The sequence below is a fragment of the Euprymna scolopes genome, chromosome 30 (assembly GCF_053919585.1).
Source record: "Euprymna scolopes isolate OS-2025 chromosome 30, ASM5391958v1, whole genome shotgun sequence".
NCBI lineage: Eukaryota > Metazoa > Mollusca > Cephalopoda > Sepiida > Sepiolidae > Euprymna > Euprymna scolopes.
Window position 1 is genome coordinate 47,929,677 of NC_136511.1, and position 26,865 is coordinate 47,956,541.

Sequence of the window (26,865 nt, forward strand, 5' to 3'; positions counted from 1 at the left end):
TTCTTTTGCTGTCTCTATCCGTTCTACTTTTTCCCGGAGACTACTGTGCTGATATTTTGCATTGATCATTTCTATGACAAGGTGCAGAAAACTAAGTATTAGGATATCCGTTCTATGAACAGTTATAGATCAATAAAGGTTTAATAATAGCTAGCCATCACAATATAACATTTTATCGAGAATTTTTTTCGGGAATTACTGGACCGATGTTTGTTATAAAAAGGTTCAGCAAACTAAATATTATGGAATTCTTTCGATTAATAGTTAAATATTATTAAGGATTTATAGCGATCAGTCCCTTCAATATCACAATAACTATAGATATATTCTTGAAAACTAATGGCCGATCTGGCTGGCATTTTGTCAAAAACCTTTGTTATTATTAGGTGCAGAGAACTAATTATTATGGTATAGATTCAATATATAGTTAGGAATTAATAAGGATTAATGTTTAATTAAGTTTGAGTACAAATTTAACCATATTAAACCATCAATTTGGTATAAATCACTTATTATATAACGATGAATAAATTTTCAGGGGCATGATAATAATAAAATAATAATAAAATAATAATGATAATAATAATAACAATAAAAATAATAAATAAATAGTATTAATAATAAAATAATAAAATCAATAAAATAATAATACAACAATAATAATAAAAATAATAATAAAAAAATAATAATAAAATATTAATAAAATAATAATAAAATTATAATAAAATAATAATAATAAAAAATAAGATTAAAATAATCATAAAATAGTAATTAAATAATAAGAAGATATTAAAAAAGCAATAATAAATTAATAATGATAATAATGGAAAAGAAATAATAAAATAATAATAAAATCATAATAAAATAATAACAAAATAATAATACTAAGTAAATAATAAAATAATAATAATAATAATAATAAAATAATAAATTAATAGAATAATAATAAATTAATAATAAAATAATAATAATATATAATAATAAATTATAAAATAATAATAAAATAATAATAAATTAATAATAATAATAATAATAATAAAGTAATAATAAAAATAATAATAAAATAAAAATATTAATAAAATAATAATAAACAAATTATAAAATTATAAAAAATAATAATAATAATAATAAAATAATAATAAAATAATAATAATAATAAAATAACAATAATGATAAAATAATAATAATAATAAATGATAATAAAATAAGAATACAAACAAAATAAAAAATTATAAAATAATAATAATAAAATAATAATAATAACAAAATAATAAATAAAAATAATAATAAATCTATAATAAAATAATAATAATACACTAATAATAAGAAAATAATTATAAAATAATAATAAAATTATAATACTAATAAAATAATAATAAAATAATAAAAAGAATAATTAAATAATAATAATAATATAATAATAATAATTAAATAATAATAATATAATAATAAAATAATTAGTATAATGATAAAATACTACTACTAATAATAAAATAATAATGATAAAATAATAATAATAATAATAATAATAATAAACTTTCGCATTCTTAGAAAACTTTTCAGGTTGATGGGGGGGGGGTTCGAAATTAATCTAATGAGTAGTGATTGTGAATGTTCAGTAGTTTAATTAATCTCACAAAATTAATCTTTATTTAATTAATTCAATTCTACAAAGATGTATACGTAAAAAGATTGTAATTATTTTAATGAATGGAGTTAAACACACGTGGTGAGCACACGAAAAATCAAATACACGGAGAGAATTCGTGGAGAATTGGATTAAATGCAGAGTTCTGGTTGTTGTAATGGAAGTCTGAATAAAAAGCCCCCTTCCCCCCGTAAAGAAAAGTAACCAAAACAATAAGAAATTATACCCGAGTCACAACTATCGCATTTTTAAGAAATAAAAAATAACATTAAACAACAAACGATATTGAAATAGTGAAAAGTTTGAATCCATTTTGGAAATGGAATGAATGAATGAAAACTATGAATGGAGAGAAAAAAATAAATACACATCGGATATCCTAAACTCGTACCAGCAACAATAATAATATTTTTTGATAATAATAATGTTTTATCATCAAAAAAATATTTTTTTAAAAAGTACAAAAACAAAAGCGAGGAATAAAAAGAAATATGAAAAAAACAAACAAACAAAGAAAAAACAAAGTTAATAATAACAATGAATTTATCTTCCACAAGAAAAGGGGGTTTGGTTAATTATTTGGATCCCTCAAATTATTTCTCATTTTTTTAATCATTTTAATCTTTAACTAAATCAAATATTTCTAAAACTAAAATTATAACTTTTTAGGCCTTTATGCATGAACACTAAGAAAAAACCTAGGCAAAAAAAAAAAAAAATAAACAATTATAATTATTTTAGAATTTTGTTCGTGGGATCAATTTCACACATAAGTTTAACATAAAATGATGACTCTTTTGCTGACCAGAATGTCTGAATAACCTAGATACCAAATTTATAAAAGGATCTCTTTGTAGATTATTAATAATAAAAAGAAATTCCTATTCAACCGAAACTTCTTTGAAAATTTGTGCACTACAACAAAACACGTTCTAACAGAATTTTATGATCTTGTTCCGAATGACGAGGATTTTGAATTTTATGATCTTGTTCCGAATGAGTTCGAGGATTTTAAGTCGTTCTGAAGGCTGATGTCATCCCAAAATAATATAACAGCGGAGCTCAGGGAATCCTAGAAGAACGATTCAATCAGAGCACATGTAGTAATATTTAAAGGCAAATGGTCTAAAGGGTGTTACAACCGGAATGTTCCAGATTAGGTTAAATTAAGCCTAGTCATAAAAATTTAATTAGAAGTTAAAAATTAATGTTAGACGTACGTGTCAGTAAAGTCAAGCAAATAGATACAAGCGAGGAAAAACGATGATAAAAAGATAAAGCGAAGCTATAACTAACGCCACACAGAAAACGAGGCTATAACACACTCTATTTCTCATAGAGATTCTACAATGTAAATAAAAAGGTTCTTAAATAAATGAAAAAACGTGTAAAAATTAAAAATAAAAATATCATTTATCAAATATTAAACGATATTCACTAAAAGGAAATATAGAAAAACACAGGAAACTTCCATGTTCTTATCTATTATTTTATTTTTAAATGAAAATCCTGATTGGGTGTTCTTGTCTTTTTTTTTCGGATTCGCAAATAAGGAATTTTACTCACCTTGTGGTTAAAATGCAGAGGAAGGGTTTTTTTTGTGTCTTAAAATTGGTAACGTTTAAGGACGGGTAAAATAATTATTCATAAAAAGGAAAAGAAAAGAATTTAAAATACAAGAAAATAGGGTCCTATCATGTTGTTTTTCTTTCGTATATCCCTTTTTTTTCAGTATGTAAGGTTCCGGGAACAAATAAATCAAGAAAATAATATTATCCTTCTTTTGATGATCAGATGTGGATAAAAATAATAAAATGAGACTGTTTTACAACGATAATAAAGGTAGGGATTATTTATTTAATATCTACGAGTTGAAATTGCGTGTTGATATGGTTGTCACGTTTGTGGCGCCATATTGGAACGAAACGTAACTGATTTCCCCACAGTTCGTTATTACAACAGAATCGACATACTGGAGTAACGAAATGCATAAAGTTAACCAATCAGATCGCTTGGGAATTTATGAGGCGGAGAGCAAGGGATCGGTCATTGTTTCCGTGTATCATTAGATGTGTCAAAAGTATAAGGATTAGTAAGTTTCGAAGAAAATAAGAACGGTCGTCGTTTACTGTAAAGTTTTTGCCCTGGTGTATGATGGGTCGGGATAAGGAGTACTTATTTAGAGAGGGGGTATTCTGCGACTCCGTCTAAACGTTACTTACATGAACGAGTGAATGCAGATTGAACTGAAGTAGGAATTTACTGTAGCGATGTAAATCGGAAAATATTTACGCAGATCGATACAGAAATAATAGGCAATTAATGCGGGCATATTGTAATTTTACGTGGCGTGCGTGTTTGGAAAGCGACGAAATAATTTTCTAATGGATAATTTCTGCAACCATTTTAGAAAAGCGCAATGGTTAGAGGCTCCGACTGTCATTTGGGCGATCAGGTTTCGATCTTGGCTTGAGTTAATTGCTTGTCTAGCCGCACTGATGAGCTGTTAAACAGCGAAACAGTACTGTATATGGATGACTATAATGCTCTTTATCTTGGGTTTGAGCATATTGGGAAGTGATATACAAACTGCCATTAGCGGATTAAGCTGTGCTCTTTGTGTAAACGAACTCAGCTTAGGTATTTGGACAATCTCAAAACATTGTTAATTCACTGGCCGCATAGCGTCAGCCGAAAAGCATAACGGTTAGAGGCTCCGACTGTTATTTGGGCGATCAGGTTTCAATCCTGGCTTGAGGTAGTTGGTTGTCTAGCCGCACTGATGAGGTGTGAAACAGCGAAACAGTATTGCATGTGGATGACTATATATATATATATATATATATATATATTGTTCTTTTTTTATATAATTATCCACTGACACGTGTTTCGTCGTCTACGACTCATCAGAGTGGCTGAATCTGATGAGTCGTAGACGACGAAACACGTGTCGGTGGATAATAATATTAAAAAAAACAAACAATATGTATGCCGCTCCCCATATGAGAGTACCAAGTTGGTTAAAGGGAAAAATATTCCCAACTCGCATTTAGGTAAAAATGCACTTTCGTAAATAATTGAATTCATTTAAAAAGTATCTCAAAAACAATCATCATCTATACACACACACACACACACACACACACACACACACATATATATATATATATATATATATATATATATATATATTAAAGGTCTAATGCAAGAAAAACTAAAAACACAGTGTCAGTTTATTCTAATCATTTATTTTACCTACAATATCCTAATATTTTCACAGAAAAGCTGAAAGTTATTTAACAACCCCCAAAAATGTATATCTAATGATGAGGAAAATCACCTTTCTTGTTTGATTGAGAGTCGGTTTTTTTTTTGGTTTTTTTTTGTCTTACTGGAAGATAAAAATTAAGCTTTTCAAACGATTAGTCTTCATAGCCAATTCAACTGCAGTTTTCGCTTTTCACAAGTAGTCATATTAGATTGTCTACTAGAATTTCTTAACTGTTAGTTTCATAAAAGTTACGTAACGACAATAATATCAGAGCCATTACGACATCTGCAGATGCAAAACAATAGAGGGAAAGTGTTACTGAGTAAACAATAGTCATCTACTGAACCTAGTACGAAAGCAGTTAATATCGGTAAGAAATTACTTCAGAAATAATTTTCAAATTTATTATAAAAATGTCATCTACGGATGTTTTAGATCCCCCGATAAAAGGAGGGTGGATCTGTAAATTCACCCTTGTCCGTTCGTCCGTTCGTCCGTTCTTCTGTCCGCACTTTTCTCAATAACTACGCCATGGAATTTTTTGAAATTTTGGATAAACATTAAACATGATATGAGTAAAAATGTAACAGAAGGGATTTTCCAGGAAAACTCCGGTTGCCCCCCTTTCGGGTTAAAATGGCTAAAATTGACACTTTTGTGCGTTTAAAAAAAATTATGCCTTGGATTTTTATAAAACGTTCTGAAAACTTGTAAGTAACTGATTTCTATATAATTTTGTTTGTCTATACTTCGTGATAACTCTTGGGTGTGTCCCATGGGCTCTTTTAGGGCTAACAAAAGCACTCTATTTTTGGGACTATTTTATCATATTTGTCCAGAATTTTCTGTGTATGTCTATTTAGCAGTTTTGCATGGTGTTGAACTCGAATTTTAATATGTTAGGGCCTTGGGGACTTTTTGGGCTTGATGGGGGTGGATTTAATGATGGACTTACTTGTTAAGGCCTAAAACTGTACCGTTTGTTCATTTTCACCAGGATTTGACGTCTCCTGGGGACTTTTGAGGCTAAATGGAGTGGGGGCAAATGCTGAACGTAGTCATTCTTTTATGTCTCGTTCACTATGCACTCACGGGGACCATGCATGCTTCACTTGTTTTGTTTTTTATATAATTAGCTTCTTTTTAAGAACTGCAGGTTTGTGAAACTCCTTTTCTGCTGAATATTTTACTCCCACATATAGTCTTAGTTTTTCCAAAAGGAAAAACCAATAGGCATTTATTGCCGTTGCTATAATTATTTTTCGTATTGTAAGCTCCTTACACTAAGTGGCTACATGTCTTGTCTGGATCGATTTCCATAAAAATGAAGCATTATTCGATGTTACTCCTTATTAGGAGAAACGAGTAAAATTGTTTTGTAAAGATTATTAGATATTTATTTGCACAATATTTTTGTGGAATCCTTGAAACTTTAAGTACGACGCAATCATGTTGACACTCCGGTTCTCGCCGGATCATCGAAGATGAGCAACGTTGAGCCCGGCCAGTACCAGTTGGGTGACCATTTGGGAAGGCTAGGCGCTATATGTTCCTTCTGGGAATGTTGGTCGCGGGGCCAAAACTTAGAACTCCTCGTTACAAAAGCATCTACAAAGTTGTGGATGGCCTATGCCCCTCTAGGGGATCAAGGCTACGGATGGATGGATTGGAACGTAATCGATCCATAAAACTATTGGTTTTATAACATAACCTTTCTGCTTTGAAATATTTCATGAAAATATTTTAAACAGTCTCTCAATAAAGACAAGTTTAATTCGCAAAATATGAATTGCGTTAACTAATTGGGGGTTTTGTTCATAATTCTTAATATTTGTCTAACATTTTTCTAGCTGAAGTCCTCAATCACCATAATACCACATTCAGTCCAGGGGTCGTTCTACTTAAGATTCCCAAATCGTTTTTTTTTAATGAATATATACATAAGTAAATCGTTTTTTTTATTAAGAATATTTTAATTTTATCCTGAAGTGTGGACCTCACTACAAAAACATAACAATTGCATTTATGTAGTTTACCAAAATGCCACACTCTGTTTTCCGTTAAAATGTCAAATTTTTATATAGGGAAAGATTTATGTAAAGAAAAAATAAGGGAGGGATACTAACTATTTATTTCTGATGCGCTTTTTTTTTTAAAGAAAATATTTTAATAAACAAACAAATCGTTGTCCTTATCTGTCGCAACTGAACATTCTATTTTAGGGGTTGTCGATTTATTATTCATTTGTTTATAGCATGTACACCTCAACCGGAGAAACTGATGTAAACCTCAAGTCATTCCCTTCATTCTGTGTATTTTCTGAGGTGCTTAACATTTATTTGATCCATAAAACTATTAGTTTCACAACATATATCTTCTGTTTTTAAAACGTATCAAAATAAATTTCATGAAAATATGTTAAACAATCACTATCCATAATTTCCCCTACTCTCTTACGTGCCTAAATCTAAACGCAGATTCCATGAACAAAGCTTCTTTTCTAAGACTGTCCGCTAGTGAAACACTGTTCCTCCGGCCTGTTCCCCGGCTGACTACATAATGGTGGTCTTCAAGTTCAATCTAAACAAGTTCTTCGTTGAGCCGTCTCCTATAAATAATCAAATTCTACCAAGTTTTTTACCATTAACGATTACTACACTACCACTTGACACTCATTAACTTTTATCCTCGAGTGGCTTTCGGGCCTTGATAAGTGGTGACTCCCTTGTAAAAAAGTAAAAAAAAAAAAACTTTTAATATAGGGAAAGATTTATGTGAAGAAAAAAATGAATGGATTTTTCATATATATATATATATATATATATATTTTTTGTGTTTTACAAAATGTTTTTATAGATAAACAAATCGTTGTCAAAATCGAATACGCTTTTGTATTGTTGTTGTTGTGTACGCTTAAAGCGTCCTAAATTTGTGATTCATGATCCATTTTTTATAACGTGTAAAGCTCAACTTGATCATAAGGCTTAATCACGTTTGACACTGAAGATAAGCAACGATGAGCCTGGTCAATGCCAGATGGGTGACCATTTGGGACTTCCAGGTGCTGTATGTACTCTCCGCTTATCTCGGCATTGTTTCCAGTCGTCCTGGACTTTTCCTTGCCACTAGTCTCAAGCAGTGCCGATTCAGGAGATGTGTGGTTTGGGATTGCGCAACTCTTGCTACACAATTACACGCGCAGCTGCTCCTACAGGGAGTATCCTTTGTCTTTCGAGACTGAACGGAGGCATTGAACGGATCAACTGGAAGCAACTCGTGTAAATGCGAAGTCCTGTCTTTCCCTTTGCTTATTTTCTGGGATCCTTGAAATTTAGTTGATCCAAATAATTTGCCCAGTTCCATTGCAAACGTTCATAACTCTGCCTCGTTACCGCAATGAAGTCAGCAAGACACGAACTCCTCGTTTAAGAGCTATAGCCTGTTTTGTGAAAACACTATTTATTATACGTTATTATCTGACACAATTAGATTTTTTGAAAAAAAATCCTTCTACTTACCTCCTCCATTCTTTTGTGTAAGATATGGGAATCGCCAGACGTTTCCCAGACCAACTGCAAAACCAGCCAGGGACAAGATAAACTGTACCCTGTTATCCCAAGTTTCTCTCTCCTCTCCTGTGTGACGGTCAATCTTTTTTTCAAGGTCGATCTTCAAGAGGTTGGCGGTTGAGGCCGCGACCCCGGGAGAGCTGGCCCCCAGGGTCAGCGTGCTTCCATATAGAGGGTTGCTGTTTCCATCACCGTCTTCATTGTCAGAGTGAGGACTTGGAATGCTTAAATGGTTCATTTCGATTCGTTCCATTGTATAGGAAAATCCAAATAAATTTCCACCCCTTCGCGATTCACGCCCTCTTTTCCACGATTCTTTTTTTTTTTACTTTATTCTTTAATGTCTTTGCATATATATGTATATATGTATATTTATATATGTATATTTATATGTGTATACTGTTGGAGATTGTCTTCGTCGAATAATAACCTCTCTACTATATTGACGACTACAAATAAGTATAAATATTTATTCCATTATATTTCTTTTCGTATGTCTTCTTTTTATGTATGTCTCTTTTTAATATTTAATTAACGCTTAATTTGTTCATTCAAATATATATATATATATATATATATATATATATATATATATATATAGGAGAGAGAGATTGATCGATAGAGATAGAGATATATAGATATATGTTTTGTTAAAATATAATTTTCTTAATTATTCAAAACCTGTCTTGCGTAATAAAATATATGGTTTTATAGGTACACATGTACATAAAACTGTATTTATAACTTATAGAATAGTATATTATATAACCCCAGTATTAAATTCTTATAATAAAATCCCTTTTTCAGTCAGATATATTTTGAGCTCTTCCGTCTGTTCCGTTGTCTTTTCCGGAGCTTTTCAAAATGTCAAAATAATCCACCGATATAAATCCTTGCGCGATCGATAAAGTTCAGAGTCTATAGCTTATTTTTACCATTACCTATATTGATCACTTCGATCTTCATACAGCCTCCTGCTATGGAATAATAGCTTTGGCATTTAAACTGTTAACGTGGAACAGCGAACCATTGTCAATATGATGAAGCTTTTGAAATTTTGATATTTGGTAAGAGAAATGTAATGAACTGAAGTCAGTCTTTAGTTACCAAAGAATTATATCACCTTATTAACAGCTTACAACCGTGTAAATCTATGTTCACAGATATTTATATATTTTAACATGTTATCTGTTATACAAGGTGGGGCGTCGTATTAAAATATCCACTTTTGTTTTAAATAAACAAGTGTAGATTTAACTCGTATTTGTTTAACAAAATTGGGTAAAATTTTTCCCATTCGTTTTTTATAAATCGAAATTGATTTTATTTTTGTATTTTATAAATAATAGGTGTTGCTTCACGGGTTTACAACACAATCTAAACCGACGTTTGTTGTTCTCTTTCCGGTTTTAGTGAAGGCTCAGGTTCTCGGAAGTTGATTCAACCGGAAGTGATGAATTTTGGGTCTTGTACCACCGCAGTCGGGTTAAATCTGAGACACCATCTGAAAAAATAAAATAAAATAAAATTAGGCAAAAAAACAAAACAATATGAAACAGGTTTAAAAGCAGAATATATTTAAGTAGAAGACTATAAAAATAGACTCGTTAAATGACGGTTTGTGGGAGTGATCATAGCATATCTCAGTTAAATTTATATAATATGATATTTTATAATACACGACATGTTATAAATTAAGCTGTTTTTATTTTGTTGATCTAATAAGTTGCACTGATAATGTTACTCAAAACAAGTCAATTAATCTACGAGATTGAATATAAACACATTGACCATGAAGTGAAAAATGTGGCTTGTTGCGATAGTAACCATGATATCAAAGTTGATACCGTAACTAACGAACCATACGCCCTCAATGAGTAGAAATTCTATCAATAAAGTGTCCCCAAATATTATTTTCCATTGGGATTCATAACGTCTAATTAGGTAAAAAATACATCTTGTATTAATTGATATCCTGTTGATATTGTTGATTGTTTATTTATTTGAAATTTCTCTCTCACTTTCACCCTCTCTCTCTCTCTCTCCAAATATATATATATATATATATATATATATATATATATATATATATATACGTGTGTCTCTTACTCTCTTTTTCTCTCCCTACACCCCTCACACACATATATACATATACATATATATATATACCTACTGAGGTCTTTCTTTTTGGAATAAGTGTGTGTGTGTGTGTGTGTGTGTGTGTGTGTGTGTTCATACTGATAAAATGCTTTCTAATCATCAAAGGGAAGAATCAGTTCACAATCATATGTTTTTATTCATTAACAACATTTTTGGCATTTCTATTTTTTGATTTATAATAATTACGATTTAATTCGTGTTTCGTCATCAGTGTGAAAGAATATTATCCTAATGTCATTATAAGCTCAATATATACGGCATAATCACGTTGACACACCGGTTCTCGTCGGATCCTCGAAGTTAAGCAACACTGAACCTGGCTAGTACCAGATAGGTGACTATTTGGTAATTTTAGGCGTTGTATGGGCTCTCCGCTAATCTCGACATTGTTCCCAATGGTCCTGAACCTCAACTTTACACTGGCATTTAACAATGCCGACGAATCAGTGGTGTGGTTGAGGATTGCGCGGCTTTTCTCACAAAAATTTCACACGCAGGCACAGTTCCAGTGGAAATCTATAGTCTGTCAAGAATGAAGGAAACTACCATTAGAAGCTCATTAGAAACGAACAGATCTCAATAAAATTGACCTAGGATAAAAAAGAGACGGATATATAATACAAAATGGGAAGAATATCCGTGCATGAGGTCGCCAAGCTAATCAAGAAACTAGATTCCAGTAAAGCAACTGGCCCTGATGGTATCCCAATTATAGTGTTAAAAAGGCTTCAACCGGAACTTGTCCCCATACTTACGAAACTATTTAAGCGCTGCCTTAAGGAGAAGTGCTTTCCGACTCCCTGGAAGACCTCATCAGTTTGCCCTGTATTTAAGAATTCAGGTGATAAGTCATCTCCCTCTCAGTACAGACCAATAAGTCTCCTGTGTGTTATGAGTAAGTTGCTGGAATCCATATTAAATAGAGAAATAGTCAACCACCTCAGCAGGAATAACCTTCTTAGTGACACACAATATGGTTTCCGCTCTGCAAGATCTACCGCAGATGTGCTGACGGTTATATCCCACAGGATTAGTGAATCTCTTGACAAAGGCTTCCTTTCTAGGGCAATTGCTCTTGACATATCAAAGGCCTTCGACAAGGTATGGCATAAGGGTCTACTTCACAAGATTTCCAGCTACGGTATAACTGGAAATGTTTTCTCAATCATTAAATCATTTCTCTCCGATAGGCTCATAAGAGTAGTGGTAGATGGACAAAAATCGGAGGCCTGCAATATAAATGCTGGAGTCCCTCAGGGGTCCATCCTGGGCCCAGCTCTCTTCCTGATCTACATCAATGACCTCCCTAAACACTTACTTAAATCATTCGTTGACATCTATGCTGATAACACGACCATCTACGGCAACACATCAAAGGCTGTAAATGACAAAGTTCTCTCTGATTCTCTCTCCTCTGATCTCGAGCGCGTGGTTCAGTGGGGGAAGATGTGGCTAGTTACCTTTAATGCATCTAAACCCAAACTCCTATCTTTACATCATCAACGCTCTGATCCCCATCTGGCATCAATTGTGATGGATGGCTCTCGTCTGGGTGAGGCCCCGTGTTTTGACAAGCTTCTGGGTTTGACCTTTACTCCTGATCTGAAATGGAACACGTACATCAAGTCTGTTGCCAAGTTAAGCTACACTGAATATTCCGCGTTTCATCCACTCTAGGACTCTTCAGGCTTATGCGCGAATTCTGTGGTTGTTTGTCGTTTTTATATGCGCATCTTCTATTGAGATTTTAGTTAGCCAATCAGCTTTCTAGTATCCAATATCTCAATAGAAGATGCGCATATAAAAACGACAAACAACCACAGAATTCGCGCATAAGCCTGAAGAGTCCTAGAGTGGATGAAACGCGGAATATTCAGTGTAGCTTAACCGCCATATACATTTTACAACTTACTAACTAGCTCTACCTACGTATTGAGCACTTTTGAAGTAAATACTTAAAGTTTACGCATAAATCTATATTTTCGTATATTAATTTTATGTGAGTAAATTAAGTAGTTATATATATATATATACATATATATATATAAAACAGTAAATGTATGTATGTGTGTGTTTACAAATATTTAACCGATAAACTTTTAAACTACTGGTCACATAACACTAAAATTAACAGGAAATCGTGATCATACACCGAGGATGGTTTATAACCAGTAAAATTTTTGTTTGGGTGGATCAATAACGCGCGCAAAAATATGTCGGTAAGTTAAAATGCTTTGTTCATTTCAACTTCCCGAACACTTCCTTGTTAGGAACCACCGACAAGTACTGGAGGCCCGAGAAAAAAAGAAGCGAATTGCTTATGTTCGTTTGTTATGATCCGACTATTAGCATAAAATCGGCAATCACACCAGCCAGACACGAATTGCAACAACAGAAATAATAATAATAATAATAATAATAATAATAATAATAATAATAATAATAATAATAATAATAATAAGAAGAAGAAGAAGAAGAAGGATAAGAATAATAGTAATAATAATAATAATAATAGTAGTAGTAGTATTAATGATGATGATGATGATGATGATGATGATGATGACGACAACAACCATCAAACTAAATTCATTGCCATAACAAAAGCAGGCTATTTCTTCAGTGTCTAATTTCTCGTATTCTTCAGTTGTGATCGATTATCGTTTAATTTTGCCGCCGGCGACCAGCATGCGTCGTCTTCATTACGGCTGAAAGCAGACTCCTCATCCCGCCACGAAATCATCATATCTACACTTGCAACCACGAAGATGAGAAAAAAAAATCATTTCCATTAAGACCGACATGATATCTATATTATTAAAGGGAACTGAAAAGAAATCAATCTAGTTTGAACTAATCTATTTTTGTATGAAGCGCTACATCGAACCAAGAACATTAAAGCCGCATACCTATAAGTTCGCTAACCCCACCCCATCCCCCATTACCACATTACTGCCCCCCCCAAAGAGTGAGACCGAATAGCCAAGTAGAGTCAAGGAGGAAGGAAAGATTGCGAAGTGAGCACTGACCAGACCTCCACTGTATAAGTGCGAAGAGAACTGGGACCTAGAGGAGGCTTATTGTCACTCAGATTCCAGTGAAAACCAATGGCCGCTGCCAACGAGAAATCAATGGCAAGCAGCTGTTGTGATAATGCAAATTCATTTGCAAATGTTATCGAAAGAAGTGAAGAATACTGGAAATCTGGAGAGACTGTTTGCCACTCAGCTTCCAGGGAACACCACAGGCTGTTTTCAATAAGATCTTTGATGACCTGTGAGAAAACTCCTTTTGCGTCAATAATAATAATAATAATAATAATAATAATAATAATAATAATAATAATAATAATAACAACAACATAATAACGTACTGTAACGTTGTCCGGGAACAACACGTTGCATTTTTAAGTCGCAAAGCAGAAACAGAATAGAAAGGAACTTCAACTCGCTTTTTCTTTGTAACAGATACATTTATTTCCTCATTGTTACGACCGTGCTTTAAGCTACGAGATCTCGAACGTTCTCTACGTCTCTAACGTGGTCGTTCTCCTGTTTATAGTTTTTCTTTACCGGTAACGTCATTTTGTATGAATTTGCATACGTGCGTCCGCGCTATCTTACCACACTACTACTACTACTACTACTACTACTACTACTACTACTACTACTACTACTACTACTAATAATAATAATAATAAATAAATAAAAGTAAGAAATAAAAAGGAAAAACAAAACTCAATTAACTTCTCTTATGCATGCATTGATAGGCGGCATCATATGAGGTAAGGTGTTCTCTGTAATTGTTAATGGATCTTCATCGTTTCGATATCAATAAATGACTCACCAATCAGCTTACGTGAGTGAGAGAAAAATAGAAAGACAAATTAAAAAGATTGTAACAAAAAAAAAAAACGAAAGAAATGCAAATCTAAAATTTAAAAACAAATTAGACAAAAAATATAACAGAAAAAATAAATTAAAAATAAAAGAAATGTAAAAAAAAAAAAGTAATAATTCGATTTATTTCTCCAACAAATTCATGTTTTCATCCAATGAAAAGAAAGAGATCGAATTTCTCATATGTTGTCAGTGTTAACCATCTTTGGTCTTCGATAAACACTATTCAAACTGCAATAGTAATCTTCGTCACTAAATGAACTCTTCTTGTCTATAAATAGAGTCGTTTTAACCTATCAGTAGAAATCTCGGAGCAGGCTCTGTTTACCCGTTATTGGTTGAGTCTTTGCTAATATTATTTCTTGTTTGCGTTATTTTCCACCCAATTAAAACACACACACACACACACACACACACACACACACACACACACACACACACACACACACACACACACACACACACACACAAACAAAAACACACACACACATACACACATATTGTAAGTTATGATAATGTATAGTAATAAGGTTACAAAGAATATTACGCGTTTCATTCCCGTAGAGAATTGCCAGGCTAGATGAAAATACATTTTCACAATTTACTACCTAGCTCTACCCAAGTAGCTAACATAGTTTATATAAATATAGACAATTGACATATAAAACACCTTATAGTAGTTTTTATGGACCCCCCTCTCTCTCTCTCTCACTCTCACTCTCACTCTCTCTCTCTCTCTATATATATATATCTCTTTATATATATATAATAAATATATATATATATATGCATATATATATATATATATATATATATATATATATATATAATGATATTCTTCGGTTCTGCGGTCTGGTGAGGTATTTTCTCTGAATTGAGATTCCACTGAAACATGTAGGCACATATGTAACCAATAAGATTTGTATTAAAAACATACTATATATTTGTTCTGTCCTTCATCGAGTACTCCTTAATAAACACAAAGGTTTCATTGGATGTACATCATGGAAACCAAACTATACACCTATCATCCCCACACACATGTATATATATATATATATATATGTGTGTGTGTGTGTGTGTGTGTGTATATATATATAGATATATAGATATATAGATAGATAGATAGACAAATATAGAGATATAGATGTAGATATAGGTATAGATATCCCATCATTATGACTTGTAACAGAACACTAATACCTATCACTCGATATTATTACTCATCACTCATAAATTCATATATATATATATATATATATATATATATATATATATATATATATATATATATATATATTATAATATAATCTGTAATATATATATATATATATTCTATAATATATATATGTGTAGATGCGTGTATTATAGAATTTAGGTAAACAAAGTGCTCATTGGCGCAGAAAATGAATCCATTGTTTCAATCCAAAAAGATTTTATAAGGCAAACAAGGACCCTTCTTTGTGCGATTTCATCCCATTAGATAATTTTGTTGGGGGATACGTAAAGTCTCAATGTCTACGGAGATAAACCAGACATAATAGACCACCGGGAAATAGCATTCGACATTTTCTTCCCGAAATACAGCCTTTTTAATTAGTATAGTTTTTATAAAATTGAACCAATTAAATTATATATATATATATATATATATATATATATATATATATATATATATATATATATATGAATAATTATTATTTTAATTATAATGATCAAGCCACTTAAAGATGGACATTGTCTGGGAAATATAAACAAAAAATCTGCCAACTAGCGTTTATGGAACGTTCACGACTTTCCATTGTTTGAACACTTGGAATTGTCTAATGTCTGCGCCCGAATGGCGTGTTTATAAGTGATGAATTCCCTTCATCCCGGTAGCAATTATTGGGTGGCCTGGAGGTGAAGGCTTAACAAATTAAGCTAAAGGTTGCTGTATATATATATATATATATATATATATATATATATATATATATATATATATATATATATATATATATAAATTCTTATTGCAAATTTATTTAAAAACAAACAAACTGAAAGTAAGGCATATAAAATCTTAATTATCCCACAAGAAATAGAAAAACCATGAAAGATCTTTTTCCGCGGAGTTCCGAAATATAAAGTTTCTCTTTTCAGGGGAAAGAGGTTTTCAAAACATGCAATACATTTTGCAGGTTAATGCACTGAAAGAAACTACCAATATAAAACTAATCATACTTGCACACACACACACACAGATATGTATATACATACATGCATATATATATATATATATATATACATATATATATATATATATACAATACGACACAAAACAATGAACATGTCGTAGGGCTCAGAAGAAAGATTTAAGTCTTATATACGGAAATAGTATCGTTTCCATATATAATTATATAACGTTCATCGACATGCTGTAGAGCCAAATCATCATTAGGGGTATCTTCCCGACTACCATCTCTGAGCTGTACCCGTGAGATTTTTCTGATTTATTTCCTGCTTACTCTGTTCAAGTCAGTTCATTCGTTTTTTTCTTTTTTTTTTTTTTTTTTTTGCTCTAGTGATCTTTATCAAGTCTCCCTAGAAACAGCTCAGTATAATTTAATATCATACTTTTTGTTTTGTGGCTCTTGACTGTTTTCTCCCTACTTATGGCCACGGTCTTATTCAAGACTAATGCCAATAGGCATCTCCTGTCTCGACGATAATCGCCATCTTTCGTTCGTTGCGGGTTTTACATAAAGTGGCTTAATGTTTTTCCTGAGGAAACTCGCATAGAAACATCGAATGGATCATTTAAAATTATTTATTTACAAAGAAATTGAAGTTTATAGAAGGCAGAACAATACAGAGATGTAAGGGATAACTACGCAATGAAACAACTTAAGATATAATTGCGTGAACCGATTATGCAGTTTCACTTTATTGAATCAATATATGTGTGCATATACAATCATATATATATATATATATATATATATATATATATATATATATATATAATTAAATACCTACGGACATTAGTGTTTCAACCTTTCGGGAATCTTCAGTGCAGGGTGTCACGATTAACACCAGTCGATAGATTCGAACCCGGCAACACAAGCCATCTCTGGCTTTATTAGCAAAGGCCGTATCTATTCGACTTCCATCAACCCCGTGAAACCATATATATATATATATATATATATATATATATATATATATATATATATATATATATACATATATATATATACACACACACACATATATATACACACACACACACACACACACACACACACATATATATATATATATATATATATATATATATATATATATATATATATATATATATAGACCCCAAGAAACAAAAGAAGTCCAGTTGGTTCGGACATCGAAATTTCAGAAACTCAAGATAATATCAAGAATATCTCCTGTATGCAGCAATGTCACCCTTCTCAGAGCAATAAGAACAGTTAACAGCTGCTAACAAATCCTCGATCATGCTTATCCTGAGGCAGAAAAAGCTTGTATTAAAGTGAAAATAACTGACATTTCCCATCTTCATATTAATCGACAACACTCAGCAGCGTGGAGCCCATTCTACGCAAAAAACAAAAATGGTTTCCGTCCAGGTTGCTTCACTCTTGGACAAATCCTCACATTGCGAAGAACAATTGAGATAATCTTACTCTATGGATCTGAAACTTCATCGTTTGGATTGATGCTACACACGTCTTTTGAGAAGAGTACTCCGTCTCTCATGACGAAATCACTCAACTCTAGAACTCGTATATGGATACTTACCTCAGTTTGCAAGAGACTGTTCAGTTTGCTGGGCATCGTGCACGTGCAACAGATGAACTTGTTTCATCATTTGTACTGTGGAGGCAGTAATCATCTCACAATCGACCACGTGTTAACTTTTACAGATAGGATACAACGAGATACATTTGTCTCCAAGGAAGATCGGCCCTGTCGGTGGGGCATTAGAATACGCCGATTGCCCCCCCCCCCCTGCAGAGGGTAAAAGTCCCTCAATGGGGGTCCTGGATATGACCTTAAACTATATCCAGTGGCGAGGCCCCAGCTTGTGGGCTTTGGTGAGTGTGGAACCACCCTTTAATTACCATTGCTCCCAGGTCCACTCTGACCCGGAGTGGTAGCACCTGTTAGGGTCCCAACTATGGGTTAAATAGAAACCGACGCGAAAAAAACAAATATATTCTATTAAAAAAAAATTTTCTTCAAAATCTTTGGATTCGGCATTAAATAACCCGAAAGGGGTTGATATGCCGTAAAACAAAAACAACCAACCAACCAACCAACCAACCAACCAAAGAAGATCTTTTTGGCGCTATGACAGATAGGGAGTACTGGAAGGCTATAGTGAGTTCTATCTCGGTTGAGGCCGCAAGATATATATATATATATATATATATATATATATATATATATATATACTTTTTATTTGTTTTACATAAGCATTAATATATCACTAGACATTCATGAGCATGTTTCGGTCAGCCAATAACAAGTAACTTCAGGCGATATTGCTTATACAAACGTTTAGCCCATAATCTCATCTCGCCCCTACTTCGATATTGAGCACTCTAGTATTAACCTCCTTAAAACTTTATTGGTTGCTTTACCTCGAGAAAATATTTACCTTATATATATATATATATATATATATATATATATATATATATATATATATATAGCATTCTACATATAATATGTTCGTATGATCTTACTTGCGTCAGGTCGTCAGGTGGCATATTCGTGATGCTATATATTTCGCGATGTCTTCTCTTTGTAAGGCGTGTGCTTGACTTTCACACATGACACCTACTAAAGAAATTAATCTACGAACAATTCGTAAACAAAATATATATATCTTTCACATAAAATGACCCAACAAGTGTGTACATGCCAGAAAACTATTGAACAAAACGGTTCACACGTGGGTATCTTTCATTCACAAATCGATATCATTTTATCCATTAGCGTTGAGAAGAACCGAGTCTAATGATCAGTGTCCAGTTACGATTGGACATCAAGTTGTGGACAAGTAGCGAACGAAAAACAAGTTCGTGAAAGTGCGTCACGCATTCAGTACTTGCGTTTCTCTCAAAATAAGACGAATCTATACGCAGTAATGAACCACTTCCGGTTCGGCTCCACCATATGACGATTGTCCACCCGTACAAGAGGACTTAATGGAGAGCGTTGGCAGTGAGGAAATGGAAGCAAAGACGTCAATGCGGAAGGACGGACAAACAAACAACAGACATAATCTGAGAGGAAGAAAACTGAACTAGACGTAGCGAGGGAGAAACAAATCTAAATACATTGTGAGTAGGGAGCAATTAAGATCTTTCTAAAAGAATGTGTATCTTGTATTCTATTTTTATATAAATATGTCTCGCAATGGCTAAGTCTTATATAATAAAAAGACTAGCAGCGCTACCCAACGTAACTAGGGACAAAAATTTACATTTTTTTTTACACGGTGGTCACCACTTATCAAGGCCCGGAAGCCACTCAGGGATAAGGGTTATTGCAAATACAATACGTTAGTGTGGAGATTTGATGAAGTGTTTACATATTTCTATTTAAACCTATATCCTTCTCTTTCTTTATCCCCCGTATTTCACCTCCACTGTCTTCTTTACCCAGCCTAGTACTCTCTCTGAACGTACATATACCCATACACAAGACAACTCGAGGAATGAGTTAGCATGCAGGAATTAACTCCGTCAAAAATGAATCAATTTCTTTTAATTAGCGACTAGAAAACAGACCTCTCATGACCAAAATTTGCGTTGATTACGGGTCCAAGAATAACTATTTTTTCTTTACATTCAGATATTATTTATCCGGTGCAACGCAAACCATGGAAGAAGCTACTTTCTGGGTGTTTGTTATGTTGTTCTGGAGTTCAAGCTGGAAATATACACAAACATACAGACTTCTGCACTTTATATAATAGATGGTACTGTAGTATATATCTTGTTTGTAACTGTGTCGAAGATTACAGTCTTGCTTCCGCTATTGAAGTGAGCTTATAGGATCAAATGTACATGAAGTAATGCTGAGAAAAATGTCGCTACCTTCCCTATATATCAGACCGCCGTAAAATATAGTATACCAGTTAACGTTTTAAGAGTGAATTCAGTACCTGTTAGCTAACTAGCGTCATTCATCCTAGGCAGGTTCAACCGGCTTCCCTCGTAGGAAGAAATGTTATGGGAATATCAAGATCACAAACAGTCCTCAGTCGCATGTATATCTCGGTCAGAGAAAATTACTACGTCAAGTTATTGCAGTTCTTGCCGGGTGATATCGACGTCCTCCTACATACAGCGCCTGATATTTCCAAATGTTCATCCATATTGTACAGACCAGACTAAACGTTGCTTAACTCCGATGATCTAATGAGAAACCAATGTATCAGCGTGAGTATATCGTATGCGGTACGTGCCAATATATAAACATGTGCACGTCCTAAACTTTATAGAAACAGATATATTTATATGCAATTATCAGCATTTATTTCTGTATTTGTATGGATACCATTAATTTGTATTATTGTATTGTTTTATATTTGGACTACTATTCTCATTTTAAGTGTTATTCTTGTAACCTTTCGGCTGATATAACCTTCGATCTCTTTCGTGTGCGTCTTGCTGAACTTGAGTATCTTTATGTATAACTGGGAAATCTGGACGGAGTGGCACAATGGACATGAGTGCTAAATAATAACGGAATCTAATTCATGGTCTTCTAGGGGTTGATCATTTAATGTTCAGTACTAGGGATACTAAAATTCAATTGCGATTTACATAAGATTTATAATCAGTTATGGCTGACAAAACAAGAGAAATTGTCCCTGTAAATTAAATACAAGGTCTCGTTCGAAATTCTGAGTTCTATCACAGATTGAGGCCCTTCGGTAGCAAGCGAGAAGAGTTAATTAAGTATACGAGGTGCCTTCAATAGGTTTTCAGACTTTTTTCGTAAGGGTAGTTTTATTGAATACACACATTCTTCTCCTCTTCAAAGTAATCTCTTCCGGCTGCAATGCACTAGTTATACGGTTACAACAATTTCTGTAAGGCCCTATTGAAGTCTTCCTGTGTGAGCATGCCAATGACCCTCGTCATAGCCTTTTTCATCTACTCAGTTTTCTGATAACAACTGTCTCTAAGGAAATAACTTCGGGAATAACCAAAAGTCACAGAAAGTAAGGTTTGGATTATAGGGAGGGTAATGAACCGTCTTGGTGCCCATCTTTGTCAAATACTCTGATCTTCTTTGAGCACCCTTGGGACAAATTTCACGCAAATCTTCCACATCTTCAGTTCCTCGTGAATAATTGTGTGTAAAGTTCTCACATTTACACTAAACCGTGCACTTATTGTCTCTATAGACACACGGATGTCCTTATCCATGAAATTCTTTATTTGGCCAATCAACTCTGGTGTTCTAATTTCCTTACTCCTCGAACCATTCTCATTATCCTTCATAGACTCACACTCTTCATTGAATCTTTTATGCTACTCTAAAACTCTCGATTCATGCTCGATTCATACAAGATGGTCTAAAAGCAGTCTGAAGCATTCCATACATTTCTGTGGCATTTTTTTCCAAATTTAAAACAGTGTACTCATGTCCAGATTGCAATTTTGAAATTAAGCAGCTGTGACAATTAGGCTTTAGTAGGGTGTATTCCAATTCCTGCTCTAGCTTTCATTTATACCTGGTCAGTTATCTCATAAAATGTATAGCAATTACGTACTGAATTCTCAAGAATCTACGACAACTTTAAAGACCTGTATAAAAATGTTTGGAAAATTATTGAAGTCACTTTGTATATGCAACTTAAGGGATTTAGAGCTGTCTTTTTACCGTGTAAAATATTGTAAAGCTAAAAAGGGTTGATATGACGTAATATACATAAGGTTACGAGAAAAGGTTAATACACTGTATTATTTGTGGTATCTGATCTGAATAGGTGTGTTTAAATGACTTTAGGCTGTAACATGAACAGAAGTAAACCAGTTTAACAGAAATCATAAACATTATACGTGAGACAAACCTGAAGAATATCTGAGGTGACCTCGGCTAAAAAATTGTCATGATAATTTTTTTTTAATTACATTTTCACCCCAAGCAAGGCAAATTGCCACTTTGGTGTAGGGGGCTACTATCAGGGGCAACAACTACTGGGGTACTATGTAGGGATTTATGCAGCAAGATATCGGTTCACGTTACACTTGAACTTCTGCACGTCAGTACTGTTGGGGAAGCAGGGACCTGGAATGGAATTCCAGAGTCTAACGGTTCTGGGGAAGAAACTATTGGAGTAAAAAGATATTTTACATCTAGGGATCTCTACAATGTGGGGGTGGGATTTAGCAGCCTGTCGGGTTTGTCGAGGGTGCACACGTCGTGGGGGCACAAGTGATTGCAGTTCGTCAGAGCATTCACCACTAAAATACTTGTAGAAAAGGCAGAGGGATGCAACATTTCGTCGATGGGACAGAGGCTGAACCTTAGATGCCAGTTCAGGGCCTATCAGGCTTGCGACTCTCTTTTGAACCTTGTCAAGGAGCGAGAGACTAGTAGCAGATGCACCAGCCCAGATGTGACAGCAATACTCCATACATGGGCGAATGGTGGCCTTATAGAGGTACAGGATACTTTCGGGTGTTAGTAGTTTTCTAGCACGGTAGAGAGAGCCCACCTTTCTTGCAGCGGCCATGGCAATGCCTTCAATGTAATTGTTCCAACTCATGTTTCCTGTGAACGTTAGGCCAAGGAGTTTGAAAGATGTACTCTCAGATAAAGAATCATTGGCCATTGCTATAGGTGGTAGAGAGGGTTTCTTGTAATTATTGAATGAAACTAGTTTAGTCTTGGCAGCATTGAACGCGACCAACCACTTTTGTCCCCATTCCATCACATATTGGAGGTCTTCCTCTAGTGTTTCTGCCATTTCTTTAGAAATGTGTTCATTCGTCTTCTTGTCATGCCTGCCATAGAGTGTAGTGTCATCAGCATATATACCCATCTCAGAGTCAATTTTGTCGGGGAGGTAATTTATACATATCAGGAACAATAGAGGTCCAAGGATAGAACCGTGGGGCACCCCCGCATTTATATCATATTGTTTGGATGTACGACCGTCGAGGACAACCTGGATTTTTCTCTTATCTAAGAAGGATTTAATTATGTTAAGTATTCTACCAGTGATACCGTATGATCTAATTTTCCTGAGGAGACCCTCATGCCATACCCTGTCAAAAGCCTTAGATATATCTAGAGCTACCGCTCTGCCCTCTCCCGCTTTGTCCAGTGAATGGTGTATACGTTCAGAGATCACAGTAAGGATGTCTGCTGTGGAACGGGCTTGTCTAAATCCATATTGTTTGTCAGTCAGAAGTTTAGCATCTGTAAAATGATGGACTAGAGCATGGTTAATTAAGGTCTCAAATATTTTGGAAAAAAGTGGGAGGAGGCTAATGGGGCGATAATTTGATGAGTCAGTCCTTTCCCCAGAATTCTTGAACACTGGTACAACAGAAGCAGTTTTCCAACAGCCCGGAAAGCAAGCTTCATTAAGGCATTTGTTGTAGAGTTTGGAGAGAACTGGAGCTACTTCGGCTGAGCACTTTTTTAATAGCACAGCTGGGATAAGATCGGGTCCACATGCTTTTGAAGTGTCAAGTTTTTTTATGATAGCATGCCCCTGAGCAGGGGTGGTTTTCAGATCGTCTAGCGTGGCGTCTGTCCGGTGTCAGGTAGGGGGTGGTTGGAAGGGTCCAGTGTGGAGTTTGAGGCAAACCGACTGACAAGCATGTTAGCCTTGTCGGTTGCTGAGGATACAACCTCGTGATTGTTGGTTAGTGGGGGAATTGTTGATTGCGCATTATTTACTACACTGTTGTAGATTTTCCAGAAGTCTCGAGTTCCTAGTTTTTGTGCTTCGATGCGCTTTTTAGTGGTTTCCATAAATTCTCTCTTAGCTGTCGCTATTTGTTTCTTAACCTTATTTCTAGCTTCTATATACTTCAGTCTGTTTGAACTGGACTTATGTCGGTTAAACCTACGGTATGCATGCTGCTTTTGATAATACTCAAGATGCGAACTACAGTTCGATGAATCCTTATATAAATACCGTAGTACCTTTAACGTACGTACGTATGTGTGTCACGGTTTCCAGATTATAAATTATTTGATCGGGAGATCGTATTTATTAGAAAGGAGGACGGAAGGTGATACCATACTACAAACGTTAAGACATAGGATGACTAATTTAATGTTTGTAGTTTGTTTTCACCTTCTATCCTCGTTTTGAATAAATAGGATCTCCTGAAGACGCAATTGAGAAAGAAAAAAAATAATAAAAAAAAAATAACGTCGCTTTTGGCCCGTACATGAAACAAAAATATACCTTCTTGATCTTCTGGTTAGAATCCAAAGGTTATACCTATTCTGTTTTAAGCTGGGCTGATGATATCGTTTGGTTTCCGTTTGCACAGGGCGTTCATACAATGGTAATATATCAGAAACATATAAAAATATTGGAGATAAACCGTAATAATCAGATATATTCTAACACTACATTAACCAGATTACTTAGATAAATATTTTTGCAGTTTTAACAAAAGGGCTACAATAATATAGCAGAGTCCGCATTTACGCTGAAATCTCACAGCTTGCCCAGCAGCAATATATTACATAGGTCCCGCTTATCAAATTAATACAAATATCACATCTATCGGAAAAATCCAGAATATAATCCACGATTCACTCTCAAATTAACTGACCATTATGTATGCTTAAAATAACTGCAAGGCGTAAATGCAGATTATGTGGGATATACATAGTTGATTTAGTTTCATGCAAATGGATTAGAGATGAAAATTCAGATATTTCCGATTTTTGCGAGGTAAAACAATAAATTATGTAATGGATTTTCGTTAGAATTTGACACTTAATTCTAAAATAAGGTTTAGTAGAGTTATATCCTGATGTTTATGTCTGTTAGGCGACATAAATGCGATGTAAAACTGTTCTACTAGAAGCTCTACTATTATACAAAATGGAACACCGTGTGCGTGTGTGCCTGTGTGTGCATGTGCCTCCGTTCCCTATGAACTCGAAAACGGTTGGGGCGACTTTTATGAAATTTTACACCAAGGCATTTTATGTACCTAGCAGTATTCTTAGATAGGTTTTGTATCGGAATGTCTTCTGTAAGTATCAATAATCGATAATCGAAAAATCCGATGAAAAAAGGAGCAGAAGATTTTGACCAAAGTTTACAGTACACGTGCATTTGAGAAGTTTTATTAACGCACAAGCCGTAAGGCAAAACATATAAAATCAACAGTAAATTCTTTCATATGACAGGGGGACGTTTGAAATAAATGTTTCTGTTATGATGCTTGATCTTTTCATTCTAAACTCAAATTAAAGCGATTACCACCGCACACGCAGTAACGACAGGCTTATAAAATTAACAGTAGGTTGGTCTATATGACAGAGCGCAGTTTAAACGAATGTTTCTGTTTATAGCACAATTGAACCATGATACTTGACTTTTGCATATTAAACTTTAAGTCAATATTTTTTTTATATAAAATCAACAGTAGGTTCTCTACAGTGCAATGTAGACTAAAATGTATTGTGCACTTAGTCACTGCGGGGAGGCATGTGAAACTTCCTGCCGGTGCGCCATAATGGAGTTCCAACTAAAACAAGCAATCAATCGATTTGATTGAAAAATGGTGATTTCACCGATTTCGATGAGAATAAAAATATGGAAGTGTGAAACAATTGTTGATCATAATTCAATCCCGGACAACGTCAGGTCTCCCGACTAATATATTCATAAAAATCAGCTTCCCTCACAAAAAGCTACTCATGAAAGGATTCTAGAATACTGTTTAATCGCATTATTAGCTAATTTCTATGTTGGTTGGGCCACAGAAAAGTACTACAAAAATGTTATTCTCGTGCACACACATATAAAAATCAGTTACTAACCCCTCAACCTTGCTTAACTTCGGTGATCTAGCAGCACCAGCAACGTTGAACCTGGTCAGTACTAAATGGATGACCATTTGGGTCTTTCAGGTGTAGCGTGTGCTCTCCGCTTATGTTTGCATTGTTTCCAGTCGTTCTGGATTTCTCCTTGCTACTGAACTCAAACAGTGCCGATTCAGGAGAGGTGTGGTTGGAGATTGCGCAATCCTTGCGTCACAATTACACGCGCAGCTGTCCCTACTTGAAAAAAAAAACAAGGTTGTGGGTAGAAAG

At 34.0% G+C, this 26,865-nt stretch overlaps 1 protein-coding gene across 1 annotated transcript in view; it reads right to left on the reverse strand.

Annotated features, from left to right (window-relative positions):
* LOC145254795 (sodium-dependent neutral amino acid transporter B(0)AT3-like) overlaps positions 1–26,865 on the reverse strand; it is a 340,072-nt gene that overhangs the window by 167,037 nt on the left and 146,170 nt on the right. The window contains exon 2 of the mRNA XM_080113582.1: positions 8,438–9,992. Within this exon, the coding sequence (XP_079969708.1) occupies positions 8,438–8,741 (304 nt within the window). The 5' untranslated portion in view covers positions 8,742–9,992. The remainder of the gene's footprint in view (positions 1–8,437; positions 9,993–26,865) is intronic.